This window comes from Salvelinus fontinalis, chromosome 31 (assembly GCF_029448725.1).
Source record: "Salvelinus fontinalis isolate EN_2023a chromosome 31, ASM2944872v1, whole genome shotgun sequence".
NCBI classification, from domain to species: domain Eukaryota; kingdom Metazoa; phylum Chordata; class Actinopteri; order Salmoniformes; family Salmonidae; genus Salvelinus; species Salvelinus fontinalis.
Genome location: NC_074695.1, coordinates 5031414 through 5058505, shown reverse-complemented (window position 1 = coordinate 5058505; position 27092 = coordinate 5031414). Strand labels below are relative to the sequence as shown.

The following is a 27092-nucleotide window of genomic DNA, read 5'->3' as shown; positions in this document are numbered from 1 at the left end:
AGAGAAAGAGGGAGACAGAGAGAGGAGAAAGAGAGAGAGGTGGAGTGAGAGAGATGAGAGAGAGGCGGAGAGAGAGAGATGAGAGAGAGGCGGAGAGAGAGAGATGAGAGAGAGGTGGAGAGAGAGAGATGAGAGAGAGGTGGAGAGAGAGAAATGAGAGAGAGGCGGAGAGAGAGAGATGAGAGAGAAAGAGGGAGACAGAGAGAGGAGAAATAGAGAGAGGTGGAGAGAGAGAGATGAGAGAGAGGTGGAGAGAGAAAGATGAGAGAGAGGCGGAGAGAGAGATGAGCGAGAGAAAGCGAGTGTGGCCTTTGTCAATTGAATTTTCTCAGCTCCTGTGTCCTTTCTCCTCCATCCTCTGTAGCCTCCTTTTGAAAAAGGGTAAAAGGTAATTGAGGAGAGGCGCAGAGGAGAGGGAATGTGTACAAAAAATGCACTTGTATCTTCACTTGCGCGTCATCGGGCAAATTAAGTTTACATAGGTGGATCGCTAAATAAATGTCTAAAGTGGAGGAGTGAAGACGGAGGAGAGGAGATGGAGGAAAGAGTTTATTCTCAAATGAGAAAAGGCCTGTGTGAGAGGACAGAGAGTGATGAGGACTTTATCAGCGATTGAGAAACACTGGTCTAGTGTATGTTGTTGTTATTGTTGTTGTTGAAGTATAAGTATTATTGCTATAGTTGTAGTAGTAGTAGTAGTATAATTTTTGTTGTTGTAGTATAAGCATTGTTGTGGTTGTTGTTGTAGTAGTAGTCGAAGTAGAAGTATTGATGTTGTTGTATTTGTATGTGTATTTAATAAGGATCAGCAGCTACTCTTCCTGGGGTTTATTATGGATCATCATTAGTTCCTGCCAAGGCAGCAGCTACTCTTCCTGGGGTTTATTATGGATCCCCAGTAGTTCCTGCCAAGGCAGCAGCTACTCTTCCTGGGGTTTATTATGGATCATCATTAGTTCCTGCCAAGGCAGCAGCTACTCTTCCTGGGGTTTATTATGGATCTCCATTAGTTCCTGCCAAGGCAGCAGCTACTCTTCGTGGGATTTATTATGGATCCCCATTAGTTCCTGTTGCCAAGGCAGCAGCTACTCTTCCTGGGGTTTATTATGGATCTCCATTAGTTCCTGTCAAGGCAGCAGCTACTCTTCCTGGGGTTTATTATGGATCCCCATTAGTTCCTGCCAAGGCAGCAGCTACTCTTCCTGGGGTTTATTATGGATCCCCGTTAGTTCCTGCCAAGGCAGCAGCTACTCTTCCTGGGGTTTATTATGGATCCCCATTAGTTCCTGCCAAGGCAGCAGCTACTCTTCCTGGGGTTTATTATGGATCCCCATTAGTTCCTGTCAAGGCAGCAGCTATTCTTCCTGGGGTTTATTATGGATCCCCATTAGTTCCTGCCAAGGCAGCAGCTACTCTTCCTGGGGTTTATTATGGATCCCCATTAGTTCCTGCCAAGGCAGCAGCTACTCTTCCTGGTTCTAGCAACATTAAGGCAGTTATATACAATATACAACACAGTCAGGTCAATACATATATGGACATTCACCAAGTTATTATTATTTTAGCTGTCTACCACAGCATATTGGAGTTGAAATGAGGTGAGCTGAAGTGGCAGGGGGCGGCAGGTAGCCTAGTGGTTAGAGCGGTGGGGGGGGCAGGTAGGCTAGTGGTTAGAGTGTAGGGGGGGGCGGGTAGGTAGCCTGGTGGTTAGAGTGTAGGGGCAACGTAACTGAAAAGGTCGCTGGTTCAAGTCCCCAAGCTGACAAGGTAGAAATCTGTCATCCTGCTCCTGAATAAGGCAGTTAACCCACTGTTCCCCGGTAGGCTGTCATTGTGAATAAGAAATTGTTCTTAACGGACTTACCAAGTTAAATAAATTTAAAAAAGCTTTAATTTGAGGGTATTTACATCCAAATCGAGTGAACAGTGTAGGAATTACAAGACTTTTTATATGTGGTCCCCACCCCTTTTTTTAAGGGACCAAAAGTAATTGGATAATTGTCTGCTCAGCTGCTCCATGGCCAGGTGTGTGCTAATGCCTCATTAGTTCATTTACAAGTAACTAGATAAAAGGTCTAGAGTTCATTTCAAGTGTGGCATTTGGAATCTGTTGCCGTTAACCCTCAAATATGAAGTACGAAGAGCTGTCACTGCCATCGAAGCAAGCCATCGTTAGGCTGAAAAATCAAAACGAAAATATTAGATGTGTCCAAATCAACTATTTGGTACGTACTTATAAAGAAATAACACACTGGAGAGCTCAGAGAAAAGGCCCGGAAGACCACGGAAAACAACTTGTGACAGAAGAATTCTTTCCCTGGTGAAGAAGAAAAAAAAACTTCACAACAATTGGTCAGATCAACCACACCCTCCAGAAGGTAGCTGTATCTGTGTCATTCAACAACCAAAAGAAGACTTCACCAGAGTAAATACAGAGGGTTTACCACAAGATGTAAACCATTGGTAAGCCTTTTTAAACAGGAAGACCAGATTAGAGTTTGCCAAAACAACATCTAAAAAAAGAAGTCTGTACAGTTCTGGAACAACATCCTATGGACAGATGAGACAAAGATCAACTTGTACCAGAATGATGGGAAGAGACGAGTATGAAGAAGGGAAGTAGCTGCTCATGATCCAAAGTATACCACCTCACCGTGTGAAGCATGGTGGAGGTGGTGTTATGGCGTGGACATATATGGCTGCCAATGGAACTGGTTCCCTTGTATTTTATTGATGATGTGACTGCTAACAAAAGCAGCAGGATGCATTCTGGAGTGTTTAGGGCTATATTATATTATATTATATTATTATTATCTATATTATATTATATTATATTATTATTATCTATATTATATTATATTATATAATTATTATCTATATTATATTATATAATTATTATCTATATTATATTATATAATTATTATCTATATTATATTATATAATTATTATCTATATTATATTATATAATTATTATCTATATTATATTATATTATATAATTATTATCTATATTATATTATATTATATTATATAATTATTATCTATATTATCTAATAGGGTGTAATATTATCATCCGGTCAGATTCAGCCAAATGCTTCAAAACTGATTGGACGGCGCATCACAGTGCAGATGGACAATGACCCCAAGTATACTGCGAAAGCAACTAAATTTTTTTTTTTTTTTAAGGCAAATAAGTGGAATGTTCTGCAATGGCTAAGTCAATCACCTGACCTGAATCCAATTGAGCATTTCACTTTGCTGAAGGCAAAACGCCCCAAGAACAAGCAGAACCTGAGGACAGCTGCAGTAAAGGCCTGGCAGAGCATCACCAGGGAAGAAACACAGCATCTGGTGTTATCTATGGGTTCCAGACTTCAGGCAGTCGTTGACTGCAAACGATGTTCAACCAAGTATTAAAACTCACAATTTAATTTATGGATATGTTGGTTTGTCCAATTACTTCTGAGCCCCTAAAATTAGGGGAGGGGGGGGGGTGCTATGTATAAAAATGGTTGCAGTTTCTACAAGGTTCATACAATAATTTTGACAAAACCCTTAAATTAAAGATGAAAGTCTACAGTTGTGGCCAAAAGTTTTGAGAATGACACAAATATACATTTTCACAAAGTCTGCTGCCTCAGTTTGTATGATGGCAATTTGCAAATACTCCAGAATGTTATGAAGAGGGATCAGATGAATTGCAAAGTCCCTCTTTGCCATGCAAATGAACTGAATCCCCCAAAAAACATTTCCACTGCATTTCAGTACTGCCACAAAAGGACCAGCTGACATCATGTCAGTGATTCTCTCGTTAACACAGATGTGCGTGTTGATGAGGACAAGGCTGGAGATCACTCTGTCATGCTGATTGAGTTTGAATAACAGACTGGAAGCTTCAAAAGGAGGGTGGTGCTTGGAATCATTGTTCTTCCTCTGTCAGCCATGGTTACCTGCAAGGAAACACGTGGCGTCATCATTGCTTAGGATATTGCTGCCAGATTGTACCTGAATCAACCATTTATCGGATCATCAAGAACTTCAAGGAGAGCGGTTCAATTGTTGTGAAGAAGGCTTCAGTGTGCCCAAAAAAGTCCAGCAAGTGCCGGGACCGTCTCCTGAAGTTGATACAGCTGCAGGATCGGGGCACCACCAGTACAGAGCTTGCTCAGGAATGGCAGCAGGCAGGTGTGAGTGCATCTACATGCACAGTGAGGCGAAGACTTTTGGAGGATGGCCTGGTGTCAAGAAGGGCAGCAAAGAAGCCACTTCTCTCCAGGAAAAACATCAGGGACAGACTGATATTCTGCAAAAGGTACAGGGATTGGACTGCTGAGGACTGGGGTAAAGTCATTTTCTCTGATGAATCCCCTTTCCGATTGTTTGGGGAAAAGCTTGTCCGGAGAAGACAAGGTGAGCACTACCATCAGTCCTGTCTCATACCAACAGTAAAGCATCCTGAGACCATTCATGTGTGGGGTTGCTTCTCAGCCAAGGGAGTGGGCTCACTCACAATTTTGCCTAAGAACACAGCCATGAATAAAGAATGGTACCTACACATCCTCCGAGAGCAACTTCTCCAAACCATCCAGGAACAGTTTGGTGACGAACAATGCCTTTTCCAGCATGATGGAGCACCTTGCCATAAGGCAAAAGTGGCTCGGGAAACAAAACATCGATATTTTGGGTCCTTGGCCAGGAAACTCCCCAGACCTTAATCTCATTGAGAACTTGTGGTCAATCCTCAAGAGTCGGGTGGACAAACAAAACCCCCCAAATTCTGACAAACTCCAAGCATTGCATTGTAAAATGCAATTAAGGAACAAAGTTCTTTAAGAGGTTCATAAATGTAACTGTAGATATTTAAAAGTACAATGATTGCATATTAAAAAAATGCCGCAAAAATGTATATCTTCAGAACATATATTGTAGAACACAAGTAAAAACGTGGGTACATTACTCAACCTTTCAAATATAACACAAGGCCTAACGGTACCAGTTACCGCATGACACATGAATTCAGTCACTAACGTTCTTTAGCATGCAAGAATGGGCTGCCATCAGTCAGGATGTGGCCCAGAAGTTAATTGACAGCATGCCAGGGCGGATTGCAGAGGTCTTGAAAAAGAAGGGTCAACACTGCAAATATTGACTCTTTTGCATCAACTTCATGTAATTGTCAATAAAAGCCTTTGACACTTATGAAATGCTTGTAATTGTAATTCAGTATTCCATTGTAACATCTGACAAAAATATCTAAAGACACTGAAGCAACAAACTTTGTGAAAATTAATATTTGTGTCATTCTCAAAACTTTTGGCCACGACTATACAGTTTAAGCACATCGTTTCATTTCAAATCCATTGTGGTGGTGTACAGAACCGAAATGATGCAAATTTTGTCACTGTCCAAATACTGACCTGACCTGACCTGACTATAAGTGTTGTAGTTGTAGTACTAGTAGTAGTAGTAGTAATAGTAGTAGTAGTAGTAGTAGTAGTAGTAGTAGTAGTAGTAGTAGTAGTAGTAGTAGTAGTAGTAGTAGTAGTAGTAGTATTAGTAGTAGTAGTAGTAGTGTTAGTAGTAGTAGTAGTAGTAGTAGTAGTAGTAGTAGTATTAGTAGTAGTAGTATTGTTGTTGTATAAGTATAGTTCTGGTTGTTGTTGTTGCCAATTAGAAGCTGGGGATGATTAGGTGGCCATGATGGTATGATGGCCAGATTGTTAATTTACACTGGACACAGGGGTTAACATTACTAACAGAATATTACCCAATTATCCACGTTAAAATTACGTAGTGTGCTCAGTGGGATGGCACTAGGTAATATATGGGTAAAACTGGTGGGATGAGCGATAGGAGGATGGGCTCATTGTAATGGCTTGAATGTAATGGTTAGATACCGTCTTATTTATCCCATTAAAATGTGCCTGTCCTCCTATAGATCCTCCCACCAGCCTCCTCTGGTTGAGCTGTTGATCAGTGAGATTACAACCTATAATTCACCCACTCAAAGAAAGGACGACCAAAAGTTTGTTGACTTTCCAATATGCGAGTACTATGCTTTCAAAACCATTTTAAAAGCACGACCAAAATCCAATGGGAAAAAAACGATGTTTGGTTCAGCTGTCATCTAAAATCTTGACCATGTGACTCTAAGATGATATTTACGCAAAGCATAGTTCTGAGATATTGAGCGTCAAAGTTTTCACATCCCAGTCCTCTTAGAAGTAGTTTGTAGTGAATTCTTCTTTCATAACCCATTAGGTCAACAGCGTTGTTTGAACCAGTGGGATGTGATCTTTTAGTGACCACAGACAGAGAGTCAGGACATCCGTTTTCATTTCAATATGGATTGTTTTTGTTGTTTCCATGACCGCTGTCCTCTCTAGACCCTTTGACATCTTCATCCTGATCGCCATCTTCGCTAACTGTATAGCGCTGGGGGTGTCCAAGCCTTTCCCCGAGGAAGACTCCAACTCTACCAACCACGATCTGGTGAGTAAAACATTAAGTTCTATCTCAGCTGGTTTAAAAAGGGGGGGGGGGGGGTACACTGTTCGTCCCGACGCTTTTGTTATTGTCGTCGTTATTGTTGTTTAAACGGAGGAATATTCGTATGGAGACGAGCATCACGGTAAACATGTAGTTTTTGCAGTAACATAGAAAACCAAAAAAACAGTGTTTGTTGTTTTAGAGTGACCTCTTTTTTGTTTGTTTATAATATTGTTTATTATTATTAGTAGTATTATTAGTATTATATATAATTATATTTGTTTAAATTTATCCCAAACGGTCGTGGCAGTTTACACCATTAAGGATTCCAACTTTACAGGAAGTCCTACAGATTATGTCTTCTAGAAGGGTCATGCTGTGTGGGGGGGGGGGGGATACGTGCCACTTCGATTACATCAATGTTTTGATAGAGAAGACATTGAAGTGGCTGCCATACTGTTCCATAATTGATGTCTGTTCCAAACCTGTGATTTTACAGCTAGTATTTAGATACGTTCATCCCCAACTATAACGGTTAGACGGATAAGATCTGAAATTATTTGCACAATGATTCGATGACGAACCGCTGATAGTCACATTCACTCTGTCTCAGTATTGTATGGTGTGATGGTTGATAAAGACTGTCTCAGTATTGTATGGATGATAAAGACTGTCTCAGTATTGTATGGTGGTGATGGATGATAAAGACTGTCTCAGTATTGTATGGTGTGATAGTTGATAAAGACTGTCTCAGTATTGTATGGTGGTGATAGTTGATAAAGACTGTCTCAGTATTGTATGGTGGTGATAGTTGATAAAGACTGTCTCAGTATTGTATGGTTGATAAAGACTGTCTCAGTATTGTATGGTGGTGATGGATGATAAAGACTGTCTCAGTATTGTATGGTGTGATGGATGATAAAGACTGTCTCAGTATTGTATGGTGGTGATAGTTGATAAAGACTGTCTCAGTATTGTATGGTGGTGATAGTTGATAAAGACTGTCTCAGTATTGTATGGTGGTGATAGTTGATAAAGACTGGCTCAGTATTGTATGGATGATAAAGACTGTCTCAGTATTGTATGGTGGTGATAGTTGGTAAAGACTGTCTCAGTATTGTATGGTGTGATGGTTGATAAAGACTGTATCAGTATTGTATGGTGGTGATAGTTGATAAAGACTGTCTCAGTATTGTATGGTGTGATGGTTGATAAAGACTGTCTCAGTATTGTATGGTTGATAAAGACTGTCTCAGTATTGTATGGTGTGATGGATGATAAAGACTGTCTCAGTATTGTATGGTGTGATGGATGATAAAGACTGTCTCAGTATTGTATGGTGGTGATGGTTGATAAAGACTGTCTCAGTATTGTATGGTGGTGATAGTTGATAAAGACTGTCTCAGTATTGTATGGTGGTGATAGTTGATAAAGACTGTCTCAGTATTGTATGGTGGTGATAGTTGATAAAGACTGGCTCAGTATTGTATGGATGATAAAGACTGTCTCAGTATTGTATGGTGGTGATAGTTGGTAAAGACTGTCTCAGTATTGTATGGTGTGATGGTTGATAAAGACTGTATCAGTATTGTATGGTGGTGATAGTTGATAAAGACTGTCTCAGTATTGTATGGTGGTGATAGTTGATAAAGACTGTCTCAGTATTGTATGGTGTGATGGTTGATAAAGACTGTCTCAGTATTGTATGGTTGATAAAGACTGTCTCAGTATTGTATGGTGGTGATAGTTGATAAAGACTGTCTCAGTATTGTATGGTGTGATGGATGATAAAGACTGTCTCAGTATTGTATGGTGTGATGGATGATAAAGACTGTCTCAGTATTGTATGGTGGTGATGGTTGATAAAGACTGTCTCAGTATTGTATGGTGGTGATAGTTGATAAAGACTGTCTCAGTATTGTATGGTGGTGATAGTTGATAAAGACTGTCTCAGTATTGTATGGTGGTGATAGTTGATAAAGACTGTCTCAGTATTGTATGGTGGTGATAGTTGATAAAGACTGTCTCAGTATTGTATGGTGGTGATAGTTGATAAAGACTGTCTCAGTATTGTATGGTGGTGATGGTTGATAAAGACTGTCTCAGTATTGTATGGTGGTGAAAGTTGATAAAGACTGTCTCAGTATTGTATGGTGGTGATGGTTGATAAAGACTGTCTCAGTATTGTATGGTGGTGATGGTTGATAAAGACTGTCTCAGTATTGTATGGTGGTGATAGTTGATAAAGACTGTCTCAGTATTGTATGGTGGTGATAGTTGATAAAGACTGTCTCAGTATTGTATGGTGGTGATAGTTGATAAAGACTGTCTCAGTATTGTATGGTGGTGATGGTTGATAAAGACTGTCTCAGTATTGTATGGTGTGATGGTTGATAAAGACTGTATCAGTATTGTATGGTGTGATGGTTGATAAAGACTGTCTCAGTATTGTATGGTGTGATGGTTGATAAAGACTGTATCAGTATTGTATGGTTGATAAAGACTGTCTCAGTATTGTATGGTGTGATGGTTGATAAAGACTGTATCAGTATTGTATGGATGATAAAGACTGTCTCAGTATTGTATGGTGGTGATGGTTGATAAAGACTGTCTCAGTATTGTATGGTGGTGATAGTTGATAAAGACTGTCTCAGTATTGTATGGTGGTGATAGTTGATAAAGACTGTCTCAGTATTGTATGGTGGTGATAGTTGATAAAGACTGTCTCACCACCACACAAACAGCTGGCTAGCATGGCAGACAGGAAAATAACACACCTAGCTAGCATGACAGACAGGAGAATAACAGACACATAGATAGCATGGAAGACAGGGAAACAACAGACCTCTCTAGCTAGCATGGCAGAGAGGATAATAAAAACACATAGATAGCATGGGAGACAGTGGAATAACAGACACATAGATAGCATGGAAGACAGTGGAATAACAGACACATAGATAGCATGGGAGACAGTGGAATAACAGACACATAGATAGCATGGGAGACAGTGGAATAACAGACACATAGATAGCATGGGAGACAGTGGAATAACAGACACATAGATAGCATGGGAGACAGTGGAATAACAGACACATGGATAGCATGGGAGACAGTGGAATAACAGACACATAGATAGCATGGGAGACAGGATAATAACATTATTATTTTTTATTTATTTTTTACATAACACTGGCTTTACAGACGGGAATGACAGAGACCTAGCTAGCATGACAGACAAGGGAATGAAAGAGACTTAGCTAGCATGACAGACAAGGGAATGACAGAGACCTAGCTAACATGACAGAGACCTAGCTAACATGACAGACAAGGGAATGACAGAGACCTAGCTAGCATGACAGACAGGGGAGTGACAGAGACCTAGCTAGCACGACAGACAAGGAAATGACAGAGACCTAGCTAGCATGACAGACAGGAGAATGACAGAGACCTAGCTAACATAACAGACAGGGGAATGACAGAGACCTAGCTAACATAACAGACAAGGGAATGAAAGAGACCTAGCTAGCATGACAGACAGGGGAATGACAGAGACCTAGATATCATAACAGACAGGGGAATGATAGAGACCTAGCTAGCATAACAGACAGGGGAATGACAGAGACCTAGCTAGCATAACAGACAGGGGAATGACAGAGACCTAGCTAGCATAACAGACAGGGGAATGACAGAGACCTAGCCAGCATGACAGACAGGGAAATGACAGAGACCTAGTTAGCATGACAGACAGGGAAATGACAGAGACCTAACTAGTAGCATAACAGACAAGGAACTGACAGAGACCTAGCTAGCATAACAGACAGGGGAATGACAGAGACCTATCTAGCATGACAGACAAGGAAATGACAGAGACCTAGCTAGCATAACAGACAAGGAAATGACAGAGACCTAGCTAGCATGACAGACAGGGGAATGACAGAGACCTAGCTAGCATGACAGACAGGGGAATGACAGAGACCTAGCTAGCATGACAGACAAGGGAATGACAGAGACCTAGCTAGCATGACAGACAGGGGAATGACAGAGACCTAGCTAGCATGACAGACAGGGGAATGACAGAGACCTAGCTAGCATGACAGACAAGGAAATGACAGAGACCTAGCTAGCATGACAGACAAGGAAATGACAGAGACCTAGCTAGCATGACAGACAGGGGAATGACAGAGACCTAGCTAGCATGACAGACAGGGGAATGACAGAGACCTAGCTAGCATGACAGACAAGGAAATGACAGAGACCTAGCTAGCATGACAGACAAGGAAATGACAGAGACCTAGCTAGCATGACAGACAGGGGAATGACAGAGACCTAACTAGTAGCATAACAGACAAGGAAATGACAGAGCCCTAGCTAGCATAACAGACAAGGAAATGACAGAGACCTAGCTAGCATAACAGACAGGGGAATATGCTCAGATGGGTGCATGACATTGATATAATTAGATGTTCTTTAGGTCTTTAGGAGGGGGACAGCTGCTTTAGGAGTGGAACAGCTGAGAAAAGGGGGACACGGTCTTCTTCGCTCTATTCGTTGAGTCTCTTTCTGCGTTCAAGGTTTATTTTTTACAGTCTATGGCTTGACGAAACTGTACAGACACAGTGATCTGAGCTGATTGGCCAGCAGTAGGCCTATAGTTGCACTTGATTTGTTTGTTCTTGGCCTGCCGGGTAGGCAGAGTTCTACCTTTAGACACATAAAATGATTTCAAATGGGAACGCTTTTTCTTCTCGGTGCTAGGGATGCTGAAAAAAAATAACGCATCTACCGCCAACAGCGCAAAAACAATTCATTAAAATAGGAACCAAAAGGATTATCATCAGGGTTTTTTTTTCAGAAATGTTTTGGTGATTCACTAGAATGCCTTGGTGATCGACCGGTCGATCGCGATTGACTGGTTGGTGACCACTGATCTACTGTATAGCGTTAGCCTGCTCTGGTGTTGCAGTAGTCTGATAGAGCTATAGCTAGGGTTGAAAAAAATCCACTACAGTCCAAGGTTTTCCAGAATCAGAATACAGTATGTTATGTTTGTTCCTTGATGAATGACAATTAGCTTAAACTACTTTTAATAAATAGATACTTCAGCTAGTGATATCACTGTGTGTAGCCATGCAAGGGATATGCTCAACAACCCTGCATGGGTGGCACATTGCCTCATGGGTAACGTAGTCTTAATGTAATTAACACATAACAACACAAAATAATGCCGGAATAAGGAGGGATCGAGCAGGAAATCCAGTATCCTCCAACCAGACTTGGAAAAACACGGAACTTGGGGGAAATTACCGGAATTTGGGGTAACGATTTGTCTTGGCCGCATTATTAAAGGTTAATGTCCATAGCATATCTATAGCACATTCATGTCATGCTATGCAAGAGCTCAAATCTAGGTTTCTTAATAGATGCATCATTACAATGACTGCTATCTATGTGTCTGTTATTCCACTGTCTCCCATGTGTTATGGGATATGTAGATGTGTAGTAAATCATTACCTGTAGCCAGTCCATCCCATGCCTAACGTGATGTGCTAGATACTGTCAGTGATTTAAATGTAACCTAGACAGATAAAGGGATCATGGTGGCTAGTAAGCTATAAGCCATGTTTATGTATCGGCCAGTCAGCCAGCCAGCTAGTCAGTCAATCAGTCAGCCAGCCAGCTAGTCAGTCAATCAGCCAGTCACAGTCACCCAGCCATCCATCCAGTCAGCCAGCTAGCTAGTCAGTCAATCAGTCAGTCACAGCCAGCCAGCCATCCAGTCAGCCAGCCAGCCATCCAGTCAGCCAGCCAGCTAGTCAGTCAATCAGTCAGTCACAGCCAGCCAGCCATCCAGTCAGCCAGCCAGCTACAGTCAGCCAGCCATCCATCCAGTCAGCCAGCTAGCTAGTCAGTCAATCAGTCAGTCACAGCCAGCCAGCCATCCAGTCAGCCAGCCAGCTAGTCAGTCGATCAGTCAGTCACAGTCAGCCAGCCATCCATCCAGTCAGCCAGCTAGTCAGTCAATCAGTCAGTCACAGTCAGCCAGCCATCCATCCAGCCAGCCATCCATCCAGTCAGCCATCCATCCATCCAGTCAGCCAGCCATCCATCCATCCAGTCAGCCATCCATCCATCCAGTCAGGCAGCCAGCCATCCATCCAGTCAGCCAGCCAGCCAGCCATCCATCCAGTCAGCCAGCCAGCCAGCCATCCAGTCAGCCAGCCATCCATCCAGTCAGCCAGCCAGCCAGCCATCCATCCAGTCAGCCAGCTAGTCAGTCAATCAGTCAGTCACAGTCAGCCAGCCATCCATCCAGTCAGCCATCTATCCAGTCAGCCAGCCAGCCATCCATCCAGTCAGCCAGCCATCCATCCAGTCAGCCATCCATCCAGTCAGCCAGCCAGCCATCCATCCAGTCAGCCATCCATCCATCCAGTCAGCCATCCATCCATCCAGTCAGCCATCCATCCAGTCAGCCAGCCAGCCATCCATCCAGTCAGCCAGCCATCCATCCAGTCAGCCATCCATCCAGTCAGCCAGCCATCCATCCAGTCAGCCATCCATCCATCCAGTCAGTCAGCCATCCATCCATCCAGTCAGCCATCCATCCATCCATCCAGTCAGCCATCCATCCATCCAGTCAGTCAGCCAGCCATCCATCCAGTCAGCCATCCATCCATCCAGTCAGCCAGCCAGCCATCCAACCAGTCAGCCAGCCAGCCATCCATCCAGTCAGCCAGCCAGCCATCCAGCCAGTCAGCCATCCATCCAGTCAGCCAGCCATCCATCCATCCATCCAGCCAGCCAGCCATCCATCCAGTCAGCCAGCCATCCATCCATCCATCCATCCAGCCATCCATCCAGTCAGCCAGCCATCCATCCATTCAGCCAGCCATCCATCCAGTCAGCCAGCCAGCCATCCAACCAGTCAGCCAGCCATCCATCCAGTCAGTCAGCCATCCATCCATCCAGTCAGCCAGCCACTCAGTCAACCAGGAAAGTCAGCCAACCAGTCAGCCTGTGAGTCAGGCTGTGAGTCAGTCAGTCACAGTCAGCCATCCAGTCAGCCAGCCAGTCAGTCTGTCAGTCAGCTGTAACACTAGAGAGCCCATACAGTATAGGCATATCCTGTTAATGGACAAATGGATGGAGGGATGGAGGTATGGATGGAAGGACAGGCCTGATTCTAACAGTGAGTTTCCCACGTCTGCTGTTTTGCAAAGAGAAGGGTTTTCCCTCTGTAACCCTAGTCTTATGTAACCATCAGACAGTGTGGTACTGGAGAGGGAGGGAGGGATGGACGACCAGAGCCCTATATTTAAAGAGACAACTTTTAGAATTTTAAATATCGTTCTAATTCCAGACATTATGTTAAATAATAATGGCATTGTGAAATATTCCTCATGTAATGTTAATGGCAGCAAACATGGCTGCCATAGAATGTTCAGGTCATTGACCAGGTCCTGCCGTGTAGTTCTGGGCTGATCCCTCACCTTCCTCATGATCATTGATGCCCCACGAGGTGAGATCTTGCATGGAGCCCCAGACCGAGGGTGATTGACCGTCATCTTGAACTTCTTCCATTTTCTAATAATTGGGCCAACAGTTGTTGCCTTCTCACCAAGCTGCTTGCCTATTGTCCTGTAGCCCATCCCAGCCTTGTGCAGGTCTACAATTTTATCCCTGATGTCCTTACACAGCTCTGTGGTCTTGGCCATTCCCATGCCTAACAGGAGGAGGGCTTCTTAAAGAAAAACTAACAGGTCTGTGAGAGCCGGAATTCTTACTGGTTGGTAGGTGATCAACTACTTATGTCATACAATAAAATGCAAATTAATTACTTAAAAATCATACAATGTGATTTTCTGGATAGGTAGGTAGGCAGGCAGGCAGGCAGGTAGGCAGGTAGGTAGGCTGCCAGGGATGTGACGCTGACCGATGACTGACAGAGTCCTGAGGAAGACCTGAGAGGTCAAAACATTGTTTTGCCAATAACACAACACGGAAACATAGATTGCAGTATAATGTATGTTACACAGTGACCCTAAAGAGGTCTCAGGTGCTGCCTTGTCACTGATGCCAGCAGGGGTGGACTGGCCATAGGACAATTCTGGCAAAGGCCAGATGGGCTGATCCATTTTAAGCCCAGTGGGCCAGTCTAAATATTTTTTCCTGTTGCTCAAAATTATCATTATTTGGCTAATAATGGGGAGCCTCGTGGAAAACACAGGCCGGTGTGGGGGCCTCAAGAGAAACACCGGCCAACGCGGGGGCCTCAAGGGAAACACAGCCTAACGTGGGGGCCTCAATGGAAACACAGGCCGGTGTGGGGGCCTCAAGGGAATCACAGGCCGGTGTGGGGGCCTCAAGGGAAACACAGGCCAACTCGGGGGCCTCGAGAGAAACACAGGCCGGTGTGGGGGCCTCGAGAGAAACACAGGCCGGTGTGGGGGCCTCAAGGGAAACACAGGCCGATGTGGGGGCCTCGAGAGAAACACAGGCCGGTGTGGGGGCCTCGAGAGAAACACAGGCCGGTGTGGGGGCCTCAAGGGAAACACAGGCCGGTGTGGGGGCCTCAAGGGAAACACAGGCCGGTGTGGGGGCCTCAAGGGAAACACATGCCGGTGTGGGGGCCTCAAGGGAAACACAGGCCGGTGTGGGGACCTCAAGGGAAACACAGGCCAGTATGGGGGCCTCAAGGGAAACACAGGCTGGTGTGGGGGCCTCAAGGGAAACACAGGCCGGTATGGGGGCCTCAAGAGAAACACAGGCCGGTGTGGGTGCCTCAAAGGAAACACAGGCCGGTGTTTTGGAAATACCCAGACCAATTTATGGTCCCTGGATGCCAGTACTGTTTAGTAGATCAAATGTGGTTCCTTCTGATCAAACATCACTCTGGAGACAATATGTACTGACCCATTTCATACTATTTTGCCGACCCAGACCATACTGTGCTTCCTTTGTCCTTTCAAGAACAATTTCAACTATAGTGTGTAACAGGGCCAGCGCAGTATATAGCTTGGTCTGGCTTGGATTGGCTCAGTATTGTGGAAAGGGCATAAGGTATGTGGGGAGAATGACTCTTATTCCTTAATTTACCAGAAGAGTGAGGCTGCTGTTTTACAACCACTTTTATCCAGTGATCATTTAGCACTCGTGAGATGCAGTATGACAAAATGGTCCCGTCTTGGACCGAGTTCAACTGAACATTGGTCCCGTCTTGGACCGAGTTCAACTGAACATTGGTCCCGTCTTGGACCGAGTTCAACTGAACATTGGTCCCATCTTGGACTGAGTTCAACTGAACATTGGTCCCATCTTGGACTGAGTTCAACTGAACATTGGTCCCGTCTTGGACTGAGTTCAACTGAACATTGGTCCCATCTTGGACTGAGTTCAACTGAACATTGGTCCCATCTTGGACTGAGTTCAACTGAACATTGGTCCCGTCTTGGACCGAGTTCAACTGAACATTGGTCCCATCTTGGACCGAGTTCAACTGAACATTGGTCCCGTCTTGGACTGAGTTCAACTGAACATTGGTCCCGTCTTGGACCGAGTTCAACTGAACATTGGTCCCGTCTTGGACCGAGTTCAACTGAACATTGGTCCCGTCTTGGACCGAGTTCAACTGAACATTGGTCCCATCTTGGACCGAGTTCAACTGAACATTGGTCCCATCTTGGACCGAGTTCAACTGAACATTGGTCCCGTCTTGGACCGAGTTCAACTGAACATTGGTCCCGTCTTGGACCGAGTTCAACTGAACATTGGTCCCGTCTTGGACCGAGTTCAACTGAACATTGGTCCCATCTTGGACCGAGTTCAACTGAACATTGTGTGACACAAAACAGAGAGAGAGAGGGGGATATGGTTTTCTATTCCGTCAGGACCGGAAGGGGTTGAATGTGCATAAGATTCATGTTATGAGTATAATTCTTCTGTCAAATGGCTCATTCTGTGTCCTGGCGGTTATCCAGTGTGAAGGCAGCAGTGTGTGTATTATATATGCCGTTGGCCTGACACACAGCCCATGCCGTGCCACCCCAGGAGATTATAATCGCTCTGAGTGCTTCCTTCAGATTTGATCCGATAAAAAGATTGTAATCGTTCTCTCCATCAGCCCATTACTATGGTGATGTCTGTGTTACTATGGTGATGTCTGTGTTACTATGGTATTTTCTGTGTTACTATGGTATTATGTGTTACTATGGTATTCTCTGTGTTACTATGGTATTATGTGTTACTATGGTATTCTCTGTGTTACTATGGTACTATGTGTTACTATGGTGATGTCTGTTTTACTATGGTATTCTCTGTGTTACTATGGTGATGTCTGCGTTACTATGATATTATCTGTGTTACTATGGTGATGTCTGTGTTACTATGGTATTATGTGTTACTATGATATTCTCTGTGTTACTATGGTATTATGTGTTACTATGGTGATGTCTGTTTTACTATGGTGTTCTCTGTGTTACTATGGTGATGTCTGTGTTACTATGGTGTTCTCTGTGTTACTATGGTATTATGTGTTACTATGGTATTCTCTGTGTTACTATGGTATTCCCTGTGTTACTATGGCATGATGTGTTACTATGGTATTATCTGTGTTACTATGGTATTATGTGTTAGTATGGTGATCTCTGTGTTACTAGTGTATTATGTGTTACTATGGTGATGTCTGTGTTACTATGTAACATGTGTTACCATGTTATTATCTGTGTTATTATGGTATTCTCTGTGTTACTATGGTGTTCTCTGTGTTACTATGGTATTATGTGTTAATATGTTATTCTCTGTGTTACTATGGTGTTCTCTGTGTTACTATGGTATTCTCTGTGTTACTATGGTATTATGTGTTACCATGGTATTCTCTGTGTTACCATTGTATTCTTTGTGTTACTATGGTATTATCTGTGTTACTATGGTATTATCTGTGTTACTATGGTGCTATCTGTGTTACTATGGCGTTTTTGTGTTACAATGGCGTTCTTTGTGTTAGTATGGCATTGTCTGTGTTACTGTGGTATTTCATCAGTCCCAGCATTACTATGGTATTTGGCCAACTGACAGAGTATTTGGTTTTACAAGCTCTAACATACTGCTTAAAGACCCTAACAACCAGACAGATCCTGCTTAAAGACCCTAAAAACCAGACAGATCCTGCTTAAAGACCCTAACAACCAGACCGATCCTGCCTAAAGACCCTAACAACCAGACAGATCCTGCCTAAAGACCCTAACAACCAGACAGATCCTGCTTAAAGACCCTAACAACCAGACAGATCCTGCTTAAAGACCCTAACAACCAGACAGATCCTGCTTAAAGACCCTAACAACCAGACAGATCCTGCCTAAAGACCCTAACAACCAGACAGATCCTGCCTAAAGACCCTAACAACCAGACAGATCCTGCTTAAAGACCCTAACAACCAGACAGATCCTGCTTAAAGACCCTAACAACTAACAACGAACTACATCACACTAATTGGAATGCATGTCCAAGCCTTGTTGTGGTCCGTCGGAGCTGGTTGACCTTAATGGTAATGGTATTCTAAGTGATGCAGGCTGAATTACAATGAAGTATCTGCAGTACATAGAAAAAAAATAAACATGAAAAGGTACCATTTAAAGGGCCAATCAGAAGTTCAAAGAGTAACAATCATCCACCTCTGTTTTAGTAAAAGGGGATGGGCTTGGAGAAATGTAACCACTCTCAAATTCATAGTCCGAGCTATGGATGCAAGCCCGGACCATCCACGATATCAATTTTATAATTTAAATATGTTTTGAGGCTATACAGTGTTTGTTTACATTTAGTGAAACGAGCTTTATATATTGGGTTTGGACGGGGTGTGACAGTTGAACTAAGCGCATAAGGCATTAAAATAAGTTTTATTCTTCAAGAATTAATGGATATATATATCATTCATTTAATGATATAACTGTTAATTGAAATGCATTCCAGGTGATTACCTCATGAAACTGGTTGAGAGAATTCCAAGATTGTGCAAAGCTGTCATCAATGCAAAGAGTGGCTATTTGAAGAATCTCAAATATAAAATATATTTTGATTTGTTTAACACTTGTTTTGGTGACTACGTGATTCCATATGTGTTATTTCATAGTTTTTGATGTCTTCACTATTATTATACAATGTAGAAAATAGTAAAAAAAAAAAAAAAAAAAAAAAACTGGAATGAGTAGGTGTTCTAAGGTTTTTATATCATTAATTTATAAGTCTGAAGAGGTGTGTAACAATTGCAGATTGCCCCTTTAAGAGTGTTTCTGGATGTCGCTGAGTGTTTCTGGCGATTCAGAACTAAACCTTTTTAGTAAACTTTTAACAAGGACTCCTTGAGTTGACTGGGATTCAGCACCATGGACAACTGCCACCACTGCCACTACACTTCCCACAATGCAATACAGTGAATGGACTACGTGTGCCGAGAGCTTCAGCAGAACAGTTGGCCTTTTTTTCAATGAAACTGATCAACACGTCTCCATAGATGAGAACCCTAACTCTATTGCCCTGTGTGTGTGTGTGTGTGTGTGTGTGTGTGTGTGTGTGTGTGTGTGTGTGTGTGTGTGTGTGTGTGTGTGTGTGTGTGTGTGTGTGTGTGTGTGTGTGTGTGTGTGTGTGTGTGTCTGTTTCTCTCTCTGTGTGTGTGTGTGTGTGTGTGTGTGTGTGTGTGTGTGTGTGTGTGTGTGTGTGCGTGCGTGCGTGCGTGCGTGCGTGCGTGCGTGCGTGCGTGCGTGCGTGCGTGCGTGTGTGTGTGTGTGGACAATGAGTTGAGTAACTTCTTATGTATCTGTCAGAATCATAACACCGGTCACGTTGTGGTTCGATGTTGAAACAATGTTGACTCAACCGGTGTGTTCCCCAGTGGGATGACACTGCAGCTTCCGGTGTGTTCCCCAGTGGGATGACACTGCAGCTTCCGGTGTGTTCCCCAGTGGGATGACACTGCAGCTTCCGGTGTGTTCCCCAGTGGGATGACACTGCAGCTTCCGGTGTGTTCCCCAGTGGGATGACACTGCAGCTTCCGGTGTGTTCCCCAGTGGGATGACACTGCAGCTTCCGGTGTGTTCCCCAGTGGGATGACACTGCAGCTTCCGGTGTGTTCCCCAGTGGGATGACACTGCAGCTTCCGGTGTGTTCCCCAGTGGGATGACACTGCAGCTTCCGGTGTGTTCCCCAGTGGGATGACACTGCAGCTTCCGGTGTGTTCCCCAGTTGGAGGACACTGCATCTTCCGGTAATGATTGTATGTGTCCCGCAACCTGCGGGATGATGAGGGTTGGACAGAGCGATGGGGATAAAGAGAGGGAATTGAAAAGAGGGCGGTTGGGGGGGAGAGAGAGAGGGGTGAGGGTTGTGAGAGACAAGGGAGAGGGAGAGTGAGTGAAACTGTCTGTTCGTTTGGCAGAGAGACAGTGAGACTGTATGTTCGTTTCGCAGAGAGAGAGAGAGAGAGAGAGAGACTGTCTGGTTGTTTGACAGAGAAACTGTCTGTTCATTTGACAGAGAGACAGAGAGAATGTCTGTTAGTTTGGCAGAGAGACTGTCTGTTAGTTTGGCAGAGAGACAGAGATAATGTCTGTTAGTTTGGCAGAGAGACTGTCTGTTCGTTTGGCAGAGACTGTTAGTTAGTTTGGCAGAGATACTGTCTGTTAGTTTGGCAGAGATACTGTCTGTTAGTTTAGCAGAGAGACTGTGTGTTACTTTGGCAGAGATACTGTCTGTTAGTTTGGCAGAGATACTGTCTGTTAGTTTGGCAGAGACTGTCTGTTAGTTTGGCAGAGATACTGTCTGTTAGTTTGACAGGGAGACTGTCTGTTAGTTTGGCAGAGAGACTGTCTGTTAGTTTGGCAGAGAGACTGTCTGTTAGTTTGGCAGAGAGACTGTCTGTTAGTTTGGCAGAGAGACTGTCTGTTAGTTTGGCAGAGAGACTGTCTGTTAGTTTGACAGAGAGACTGTCTGTTAGTTTGGCAGAGATACTGTCTGTAAGTTTGGCAGAGAGACTGTCTGTTCGTTTGGCAGAGAGACTGTCTGTTCGTTTGGCAGAGAGACTGTCTGTTAGTTTGGCAGAGAGACAGAGAGACTGTCTGTTAGTTTGGCAGAGAGACAGAGAGACTGTCTGTTAGTTTGGCAGAGAGACTGTCTGTTAGTTTGGCAGAGAGACTGTCTGTTCGTTTGGCAGAGAGACAGAGAGACTCTATGTTCGTTTGACAGAGAGACAGATATACTTCTTGTTCGTTTGACAGGGAGACAGAGAGACTTCTTGTTCGTTTGACAGAGAGACAGAGAGACTTCTTGTTCGTTTGACAGAGAGACAGAGAGACTTCTTGTTCGTTTGACAGAGAGACAGAGAGACTTCTTGTTCGTTTCACAGAGAGACAGAGAGACTTCTTGTTCGTTTGACAGAGAGACAGAGAGACTTCTTGTTCGTTTGACAGAGAGACAGAGAGACTAGAATGTCTGTTCGTTTGACAGAGAGACAGCGATACTGTCTGTTCGTTTGACAGAGAGACAGAGAGACTAGACTGTCTGTTCGTTTGACAGAGAGACAGCGATACTGTCTGTTCGTTTGACAGAGAGACAGAGAGACTGTCTGTTCATTTGACAGAGAGACAGAGAGACTAGACTGTCTGTTCGTTTGACAGAGAGACAGCGATACTGTCTGTTCGTTTGACAGAGAGACAGAGAGACTGTCTGGTCATTTGACATAGAGACATAGAGTCACTCTGTTCGTTTGACAGCTCTAAATGCTCTATGTCCTGATAAGCAGCTTACTCTCTCTCTCCTCCCTGTCTCCTCCCCCCTTCACTCTCTCCTCCATGTCTCCTCCCCCCTTCACTCTCTCCATCCCTCCATCCCTCCATCCCTACCCCCTCACTCTTTCGTGCTATTTTGCTCTCTCTTTCTCCCCTCCCCCTCTCCTCACAATAGTGTGTGCGATGAGTAGTATAAACACATTTGGATAGTGTAGGGGCAGAGGTTAGGGCTGGGGCTGAGACTGGCAGGGGCTGAGGCTGGGACTGGGACAGGGACTGGGACAGGGACAGGGACTGGGACAGGGACAGGGACTGGGACTGGGACAGGGGCTGGTGCTGGTGCTGGTGCTGGTGCTGGGGCTGAGGCTGAGGCTGAGGCTGGGGCTGAGACAGGGACAGGGACTGGGACTGGTGCTGAGGCTGGGACTGGGGCTGGGACTGGGGCTGGGACTGGGACAGGGGCTGGGACTGGGACTGGGGCTGGTGCTGAGGTTGGGGCTGGGACTGGGGCTGGGACTGGGACAGGGGCAGGGACAGGGACAGGTACTGGGGCTGGGACTGGTGTTGAGGCTGGGACTGGGACTGGGGGTGGGGGTGGGACTGGGACAGGGACTGGGGCTGGTGCTGAGGTTGGGGCTGGGACTGGGGCTGGGACTGGGACAGGGACAGGGGCTGGGACAGGTACTGGGGCTGGTGCTGGGGCTGGGACTGGGGCTGGGACAGGGACTGGGGCTGGGACTGGGGCTGGGACTGGGGCAGGGACTGGGACAGGGACTGGGACTGGGGCTGGTGCTAAGGCTGGGACTCGGATTGGGACTGGGTCTAGGGCTGAGGCTGGGGCTGGTGCTAAGGCTGGGGCTGGGACTGGGACTGGGACTGGGTCTAGGGCTGAGGCTGGGGCTGGTGCTAAGGCTGGGACTGGGACTGGGACTGGGTCTAGGACTGAGGCTGGGTATCAAAATGAAAAACAAGCAATCAGGACTGTCCATGGCTTCGTGAGACTGTCTTTGGCCACAGACTGTTTCACGAAGCCTCGGACAGTCTCACAAAGCCATGGAGGAAGTCTCACAATGCCAAGAACCGTGAATTATTGTAATACATTTTGTTTGATACCATAAATCAAATATATTTTTTCTTGTCACTATAATTTAAAAAAAAAATCTGCATTGTTGGGAAACATTTCAGTCTAGATGATGACGACAGATATGGCAGCTCTGCTTCTAGCTCCAAAGCAACTTTGCAGTATATTTTTTTTTTGTGGATTATTTCTTACATCATTATCCCATTAAGTTTTTTGTGTGTTATTACATACAGCCGGAAATAACTTTTGGATATCAGAGCGGCGGTAACTTACCAGCATTACGACCAGAAATACGACTTTCCCGAATTGGATTCTTTTCTTTGTACCTCCCAGGGCAATTGAATTTATCCCAGAGGCTGCTCCAAGACGCCGCCGGCGGAGAAGACGTATTCGGAGTGGACTTATAGTCAGACTCAGGAGGCGTGCACACCATCCACCGCTTCCGAGTATATTACTCGCTAATGTTCAGTCCCTGGACAAGAAAGTAGAGGAGCTCAGGGCGAGGATCTCCTTCCAGAGAGATGTCAGGGACTGTAACATACTCTATTTCACAGAATCATGGCTCTCTCAGGATATACTGTCCCCGTCCATACAGCCAGCTGGGTTCTCAGTTCATCGCGCAGACAGGAATAAAGAACTCTCCGGGAAGAAGAAAGGTGGGAGTGTATGTCTCATGATTAACTACTCATGGTGTGATTGTGATAACATACAGAAACTCAAGTCCTTTTGTTAACCTCTACAGAGTACCTAACCCGGATCCGGGAGCACCCCCCCCCCCCCCCACACACTGATTAGCATCGCTAGCATAGCGTCACAATTAAATAGTAGCATCTAAATATCATTAAATCACAAGTCCAAGACACCCAATGAAAGACACAGATCTTGTGAATAAAACCACCATTTCAGATTTTTTTAATGTTTTACAGGGAAGACAAAATATGTAAATCTATTAGCTAAACACGTTAGCAAAAGACACCATTTTCTTACTCCAACAGTTTCTTACTCCATCAGGTGCTATCACCAATTCGGCTAAACTAAGATATTGATAGCCACAAACCAACAAACAAATTTATAAGATGACAGTCTGATAACATATTTATGGTATAGCATAGTTTTTTTTTTTTAAATGTGCATTTTTCAGGTATAAATCACAGTTCTACATTGCAGCTGCAATCTGATATAGTGCTGATGCAGCTAGAACAATTACAGAGACCAACGTTATATAACTAATTACTTGCCTTAAAACATTTCAGAAAAAATACACAGCGTACAGACATTGAAAGCCCAACATCTGGTGAATCCAAACAATATTTCAGATTTTTTAAATGTTTTATAGCGAAAACAAAATGTAGCGCTAAATTAGCATAACCAGGCCAGCCAGAACCAGCTGGACGCGCGCGACCAGTTCACATGCACGACAGATATATGAAATAACATCGTAAATTGGGTCTTACTATTGCTGGTCTTTCATCAGAATGTTGATCAAGGTGTCCTTAGTCCTGATGAGTCGTTCAATCCATTCACAATGGCAACTTCCCCTCTTCATTTAGCCTGGGTACTGGTCGACTAGCACGGCTCTGTCCAAAGTTAAAAAACTCAAAGAACGGAACACGGCAAAACTCCCGAAAAAATTCTAATAATCTGATTAAACTATATTGAAAAAACATACATTACGGTGATATGGTCACATGTATCAAACAAACTTTGACACGGAGATAGTTTTCATCCGTAACGTCAGCATAACAAAAGTCAATGGCTTCTCTAAACGCGCATCTCAGGAAACCGGAAGTTGTCGGTCACGCTAAAGAAATAGGTCTTATTTCACGTCAGTACAAGATAAACAAAAAATTTCTCCTCTGACGTCTTCCAGACACCCAGAGGAAGAAGAAGGAAGTGTGTTTCGGGTCATAGGTCGCGTGACCATATATAGGCAGAGCTTTGAAGCGAGCATACACATCTTGCAATCTTTTTCTGGCTCAGGGAAAGTGCTGTGAAATGACCTGTGTTTGACTCAGAGACAAAATTGGAACGGTTTTAGAAACCATAGCTTGTTTTCTATCCAATGGCATATGGTTATATGCATATAGTAACAGCAATAATTGAATAAGAGGCAGTTTTATCTGTAGAGGCAATTATGCTAATGTGAAAACAGCACCCCCTGTATTCTCAAGAAGTTAACCCGACCTCACAATCAAATGTTGACTATATTACCCCCCCAAGAGAATTCTCATCGGTTATAGTTACAGCAGTATATATATTCCCCCTCAAGCCGATACCACGACGGCCCTCAAGGAACAACACTGGATTTTGTGCCAACTGGGAACCACATATCCTGAGGCCCAATTTATTGTGCCTGGGGATTTTAACAAATTTGAGGAAAACGCTACCGACGTTCTATCAAGACATTGCCTATAGTACTCGTGCTTCAAAAACTCTGGACCAGTGTTAGTCTCTCTTCATGCTACAAGGCCCTTCCCCGCCCTCCCATTCGGCAAATCAGATCACGACTTTGTTTTCCCAATCGGAATCCATGCCTCAAGATTGTTTTGATCACGCGGACTTGGATATGTTGCCTCTGAGAATAACACGGACACGGTGACTGAGTTCATCAGGAAGTGTATAGGGGATATTGTTCCCACTGTGACTATTAAAACCTACTCAAACCAAAAAAACATGGATAGATGGCAGCATTCGCACAAAAATGAAAGCGTGATCCACCTAATTTAACCACGGCAAGGTGACTGTGAATATACAGTGCAGTTTTACACTGCATAACGCAATCAAACAGGCTAACCGTCAGTACAGAGACAAAGTGGATCTCAATTCAACGGCTCAGACACGAGACTTATGTGGTAGGGACTCCAGACAATCACGGTTTTCAAAGGGAAAACCAGCCACGTCACGGAGACCGACATCTTGCTCTCGGACGAGCTAAACACCTTCTTCGCCCACTTTGAGGATAACACAGTGCCACTGACACAGCCCGCACCCACGGATTGTGGGCTTTTGTTCTCCATGATCGACGAGAGTAAGACATTTAAGCATGCTAACCCTCGCAAGGCTGCCGGCCCAGACGCAGGACACACTGGACACTCTGGTTGAGGAGTAGGGTTGATCTGAGAGCACACTGGACACTGGTTGAGGAGTAGGGTTGATCAGAGAGCACACTGGACACTCTGGTTGAGGAGTAGGGTTGATCAGAGAGCACACTGGACACTCTGGTTGAGGAGTAGGGTTGATCTGAGAGCACACTGGACACTGGTTGAGGAGTAGGGTTGATCAGAGAGCACACTGGACACTCTGGTTGAGGAGTAGGGTTGATCAGAGAGCACACTGGACACTCTGGTTGAGGAGTAGGGTTGATCTGAGAGCACACTGGACACTCTGGCTGAGGAGGAGGGTTGATCAGAGAGCACACTGGACACTGGCCGAGGAGTAGGGTTAATCTGAGAGCACACTGGACACTCTGGTTGAGGAGTAGGGTTGATCAGAGAGCACACTGGACACTCTGGTTGAGGAGTAGGGTTGATCTGAGAGCACACTGGACACTCTGGTTGAGGAGTAGGGTTGATCTGAGAGCACACTGGACACTCTGGCTGAGGAGTAGGGTTGATCTGAGAGCACACTGGACACTCTGGTTGAGGAGTAGGGTTGATCAGAGAACACACTGGACACTCTGGTTGAGGAGTAGGGTTGATCTGATCCGTCTGACCTAGGAACAGGAGTCAAGCACCCAAGCTAACTGGCTAATGTTGGCTAGCTTGCTAGCTACTTCCAGACACAAATGAGAGAACAGCTCACTGACAATTTTACTCACTCTAGCAGAGCTGGTTCGGCTGTTTGTATGTTATCCACAGCGTTGGTGACTGCAACTGTGCTGCTGGCAACAATTTAATTACGCTTTTTTGCAGACGTTTACTGACACCGGCCATATTGTTGAGGTTTCATAATTTCGTCAGTTATTCTGCGCTCTGGCACACTCAGACGAGAACGCTCTGAAATCAGAGTAGATAGACCGAGCAAATTTACCAGCTACGTCTATCAACAGTTGTCATAGTGACATCATGAACATTCTATTGAAATGGTTACTTGCATAGTGGAGTCTTTTGTTAAGACATGTAGCTAGCTAGCTAGCTAAACAATGAACCATACTCCCAACTCATAACGTTACTACCCTGCATGAATCTGAAGGTAGCTATCCTACCAGGTTCAATGTTAGCTAGCTAACATTAGGCTATAACTAGCAAATGTCTGTGAAATACAAATAATATTACTTCACAGATCATACACGTCATGTTAGCTAGCGAGCCAGACAGCTAACGTTAGCTTACTAGCTAACAGTACACTTTAACTTGAAATGAAAAAGACTTTCTGACAAAATTAGACAAGTGTAATATCTGAAAATGTAGCTAGCTAGAGTCTCTTACCCGTATAAATGGATGGATGCTTCTCCCTCTCTGTCACAGATGCCATGGTTGCCTTTAGTTTGAAGATGTAATCCCGGAGACAGCTGTTTTATACAACACTCTTTATTTTAAACTCTGTCTGCATATTTGCTATCAAACGCCACAATCTCCTTATCTATCATACTCTAATTCCACTGATTTCAAAGCTCGGTCCTGCAGGAAGTGGAGAGCAACACTGATGCAGTTCTACGTGATATCTTTAAAAAAAATCTGCGTTAGAAAGGATTACCTACACATACTGACCAGCTCATGTTATAGATTGGTTTGCAGACCAATCCGAA

The 27092-nt window shown here is 44.3% G+C and overlaps 1 protein-coding gene across 4 annotated transcripts in view; it reads left to right on the top strand.

Moving 5' to 3' along the window:
• The window catches only part of cacna1fb (calcium channel, voltage-dependent, L type, alpha 1F subunit), a 197851-nt gene that overhangs the window by 14412 nt on the left and 156347 nt on the right, over nucleotides 1-27092 (top strand). For all 4 annotated transcript variants that reach the window (XM_055891144.1, XM_055891142.1, XM_055891143.1 and 1 more), the window contains exon 3: nucleotides 6385-6490. In XM_055891144.1, the coding sequence (XP_055747119.1) occupies nucleotides 6385-6490 (106 nt within the window). The remainder of the gene's footprint in view (nucleotides 1-6384; nucleotides 6491-27092) is intronic.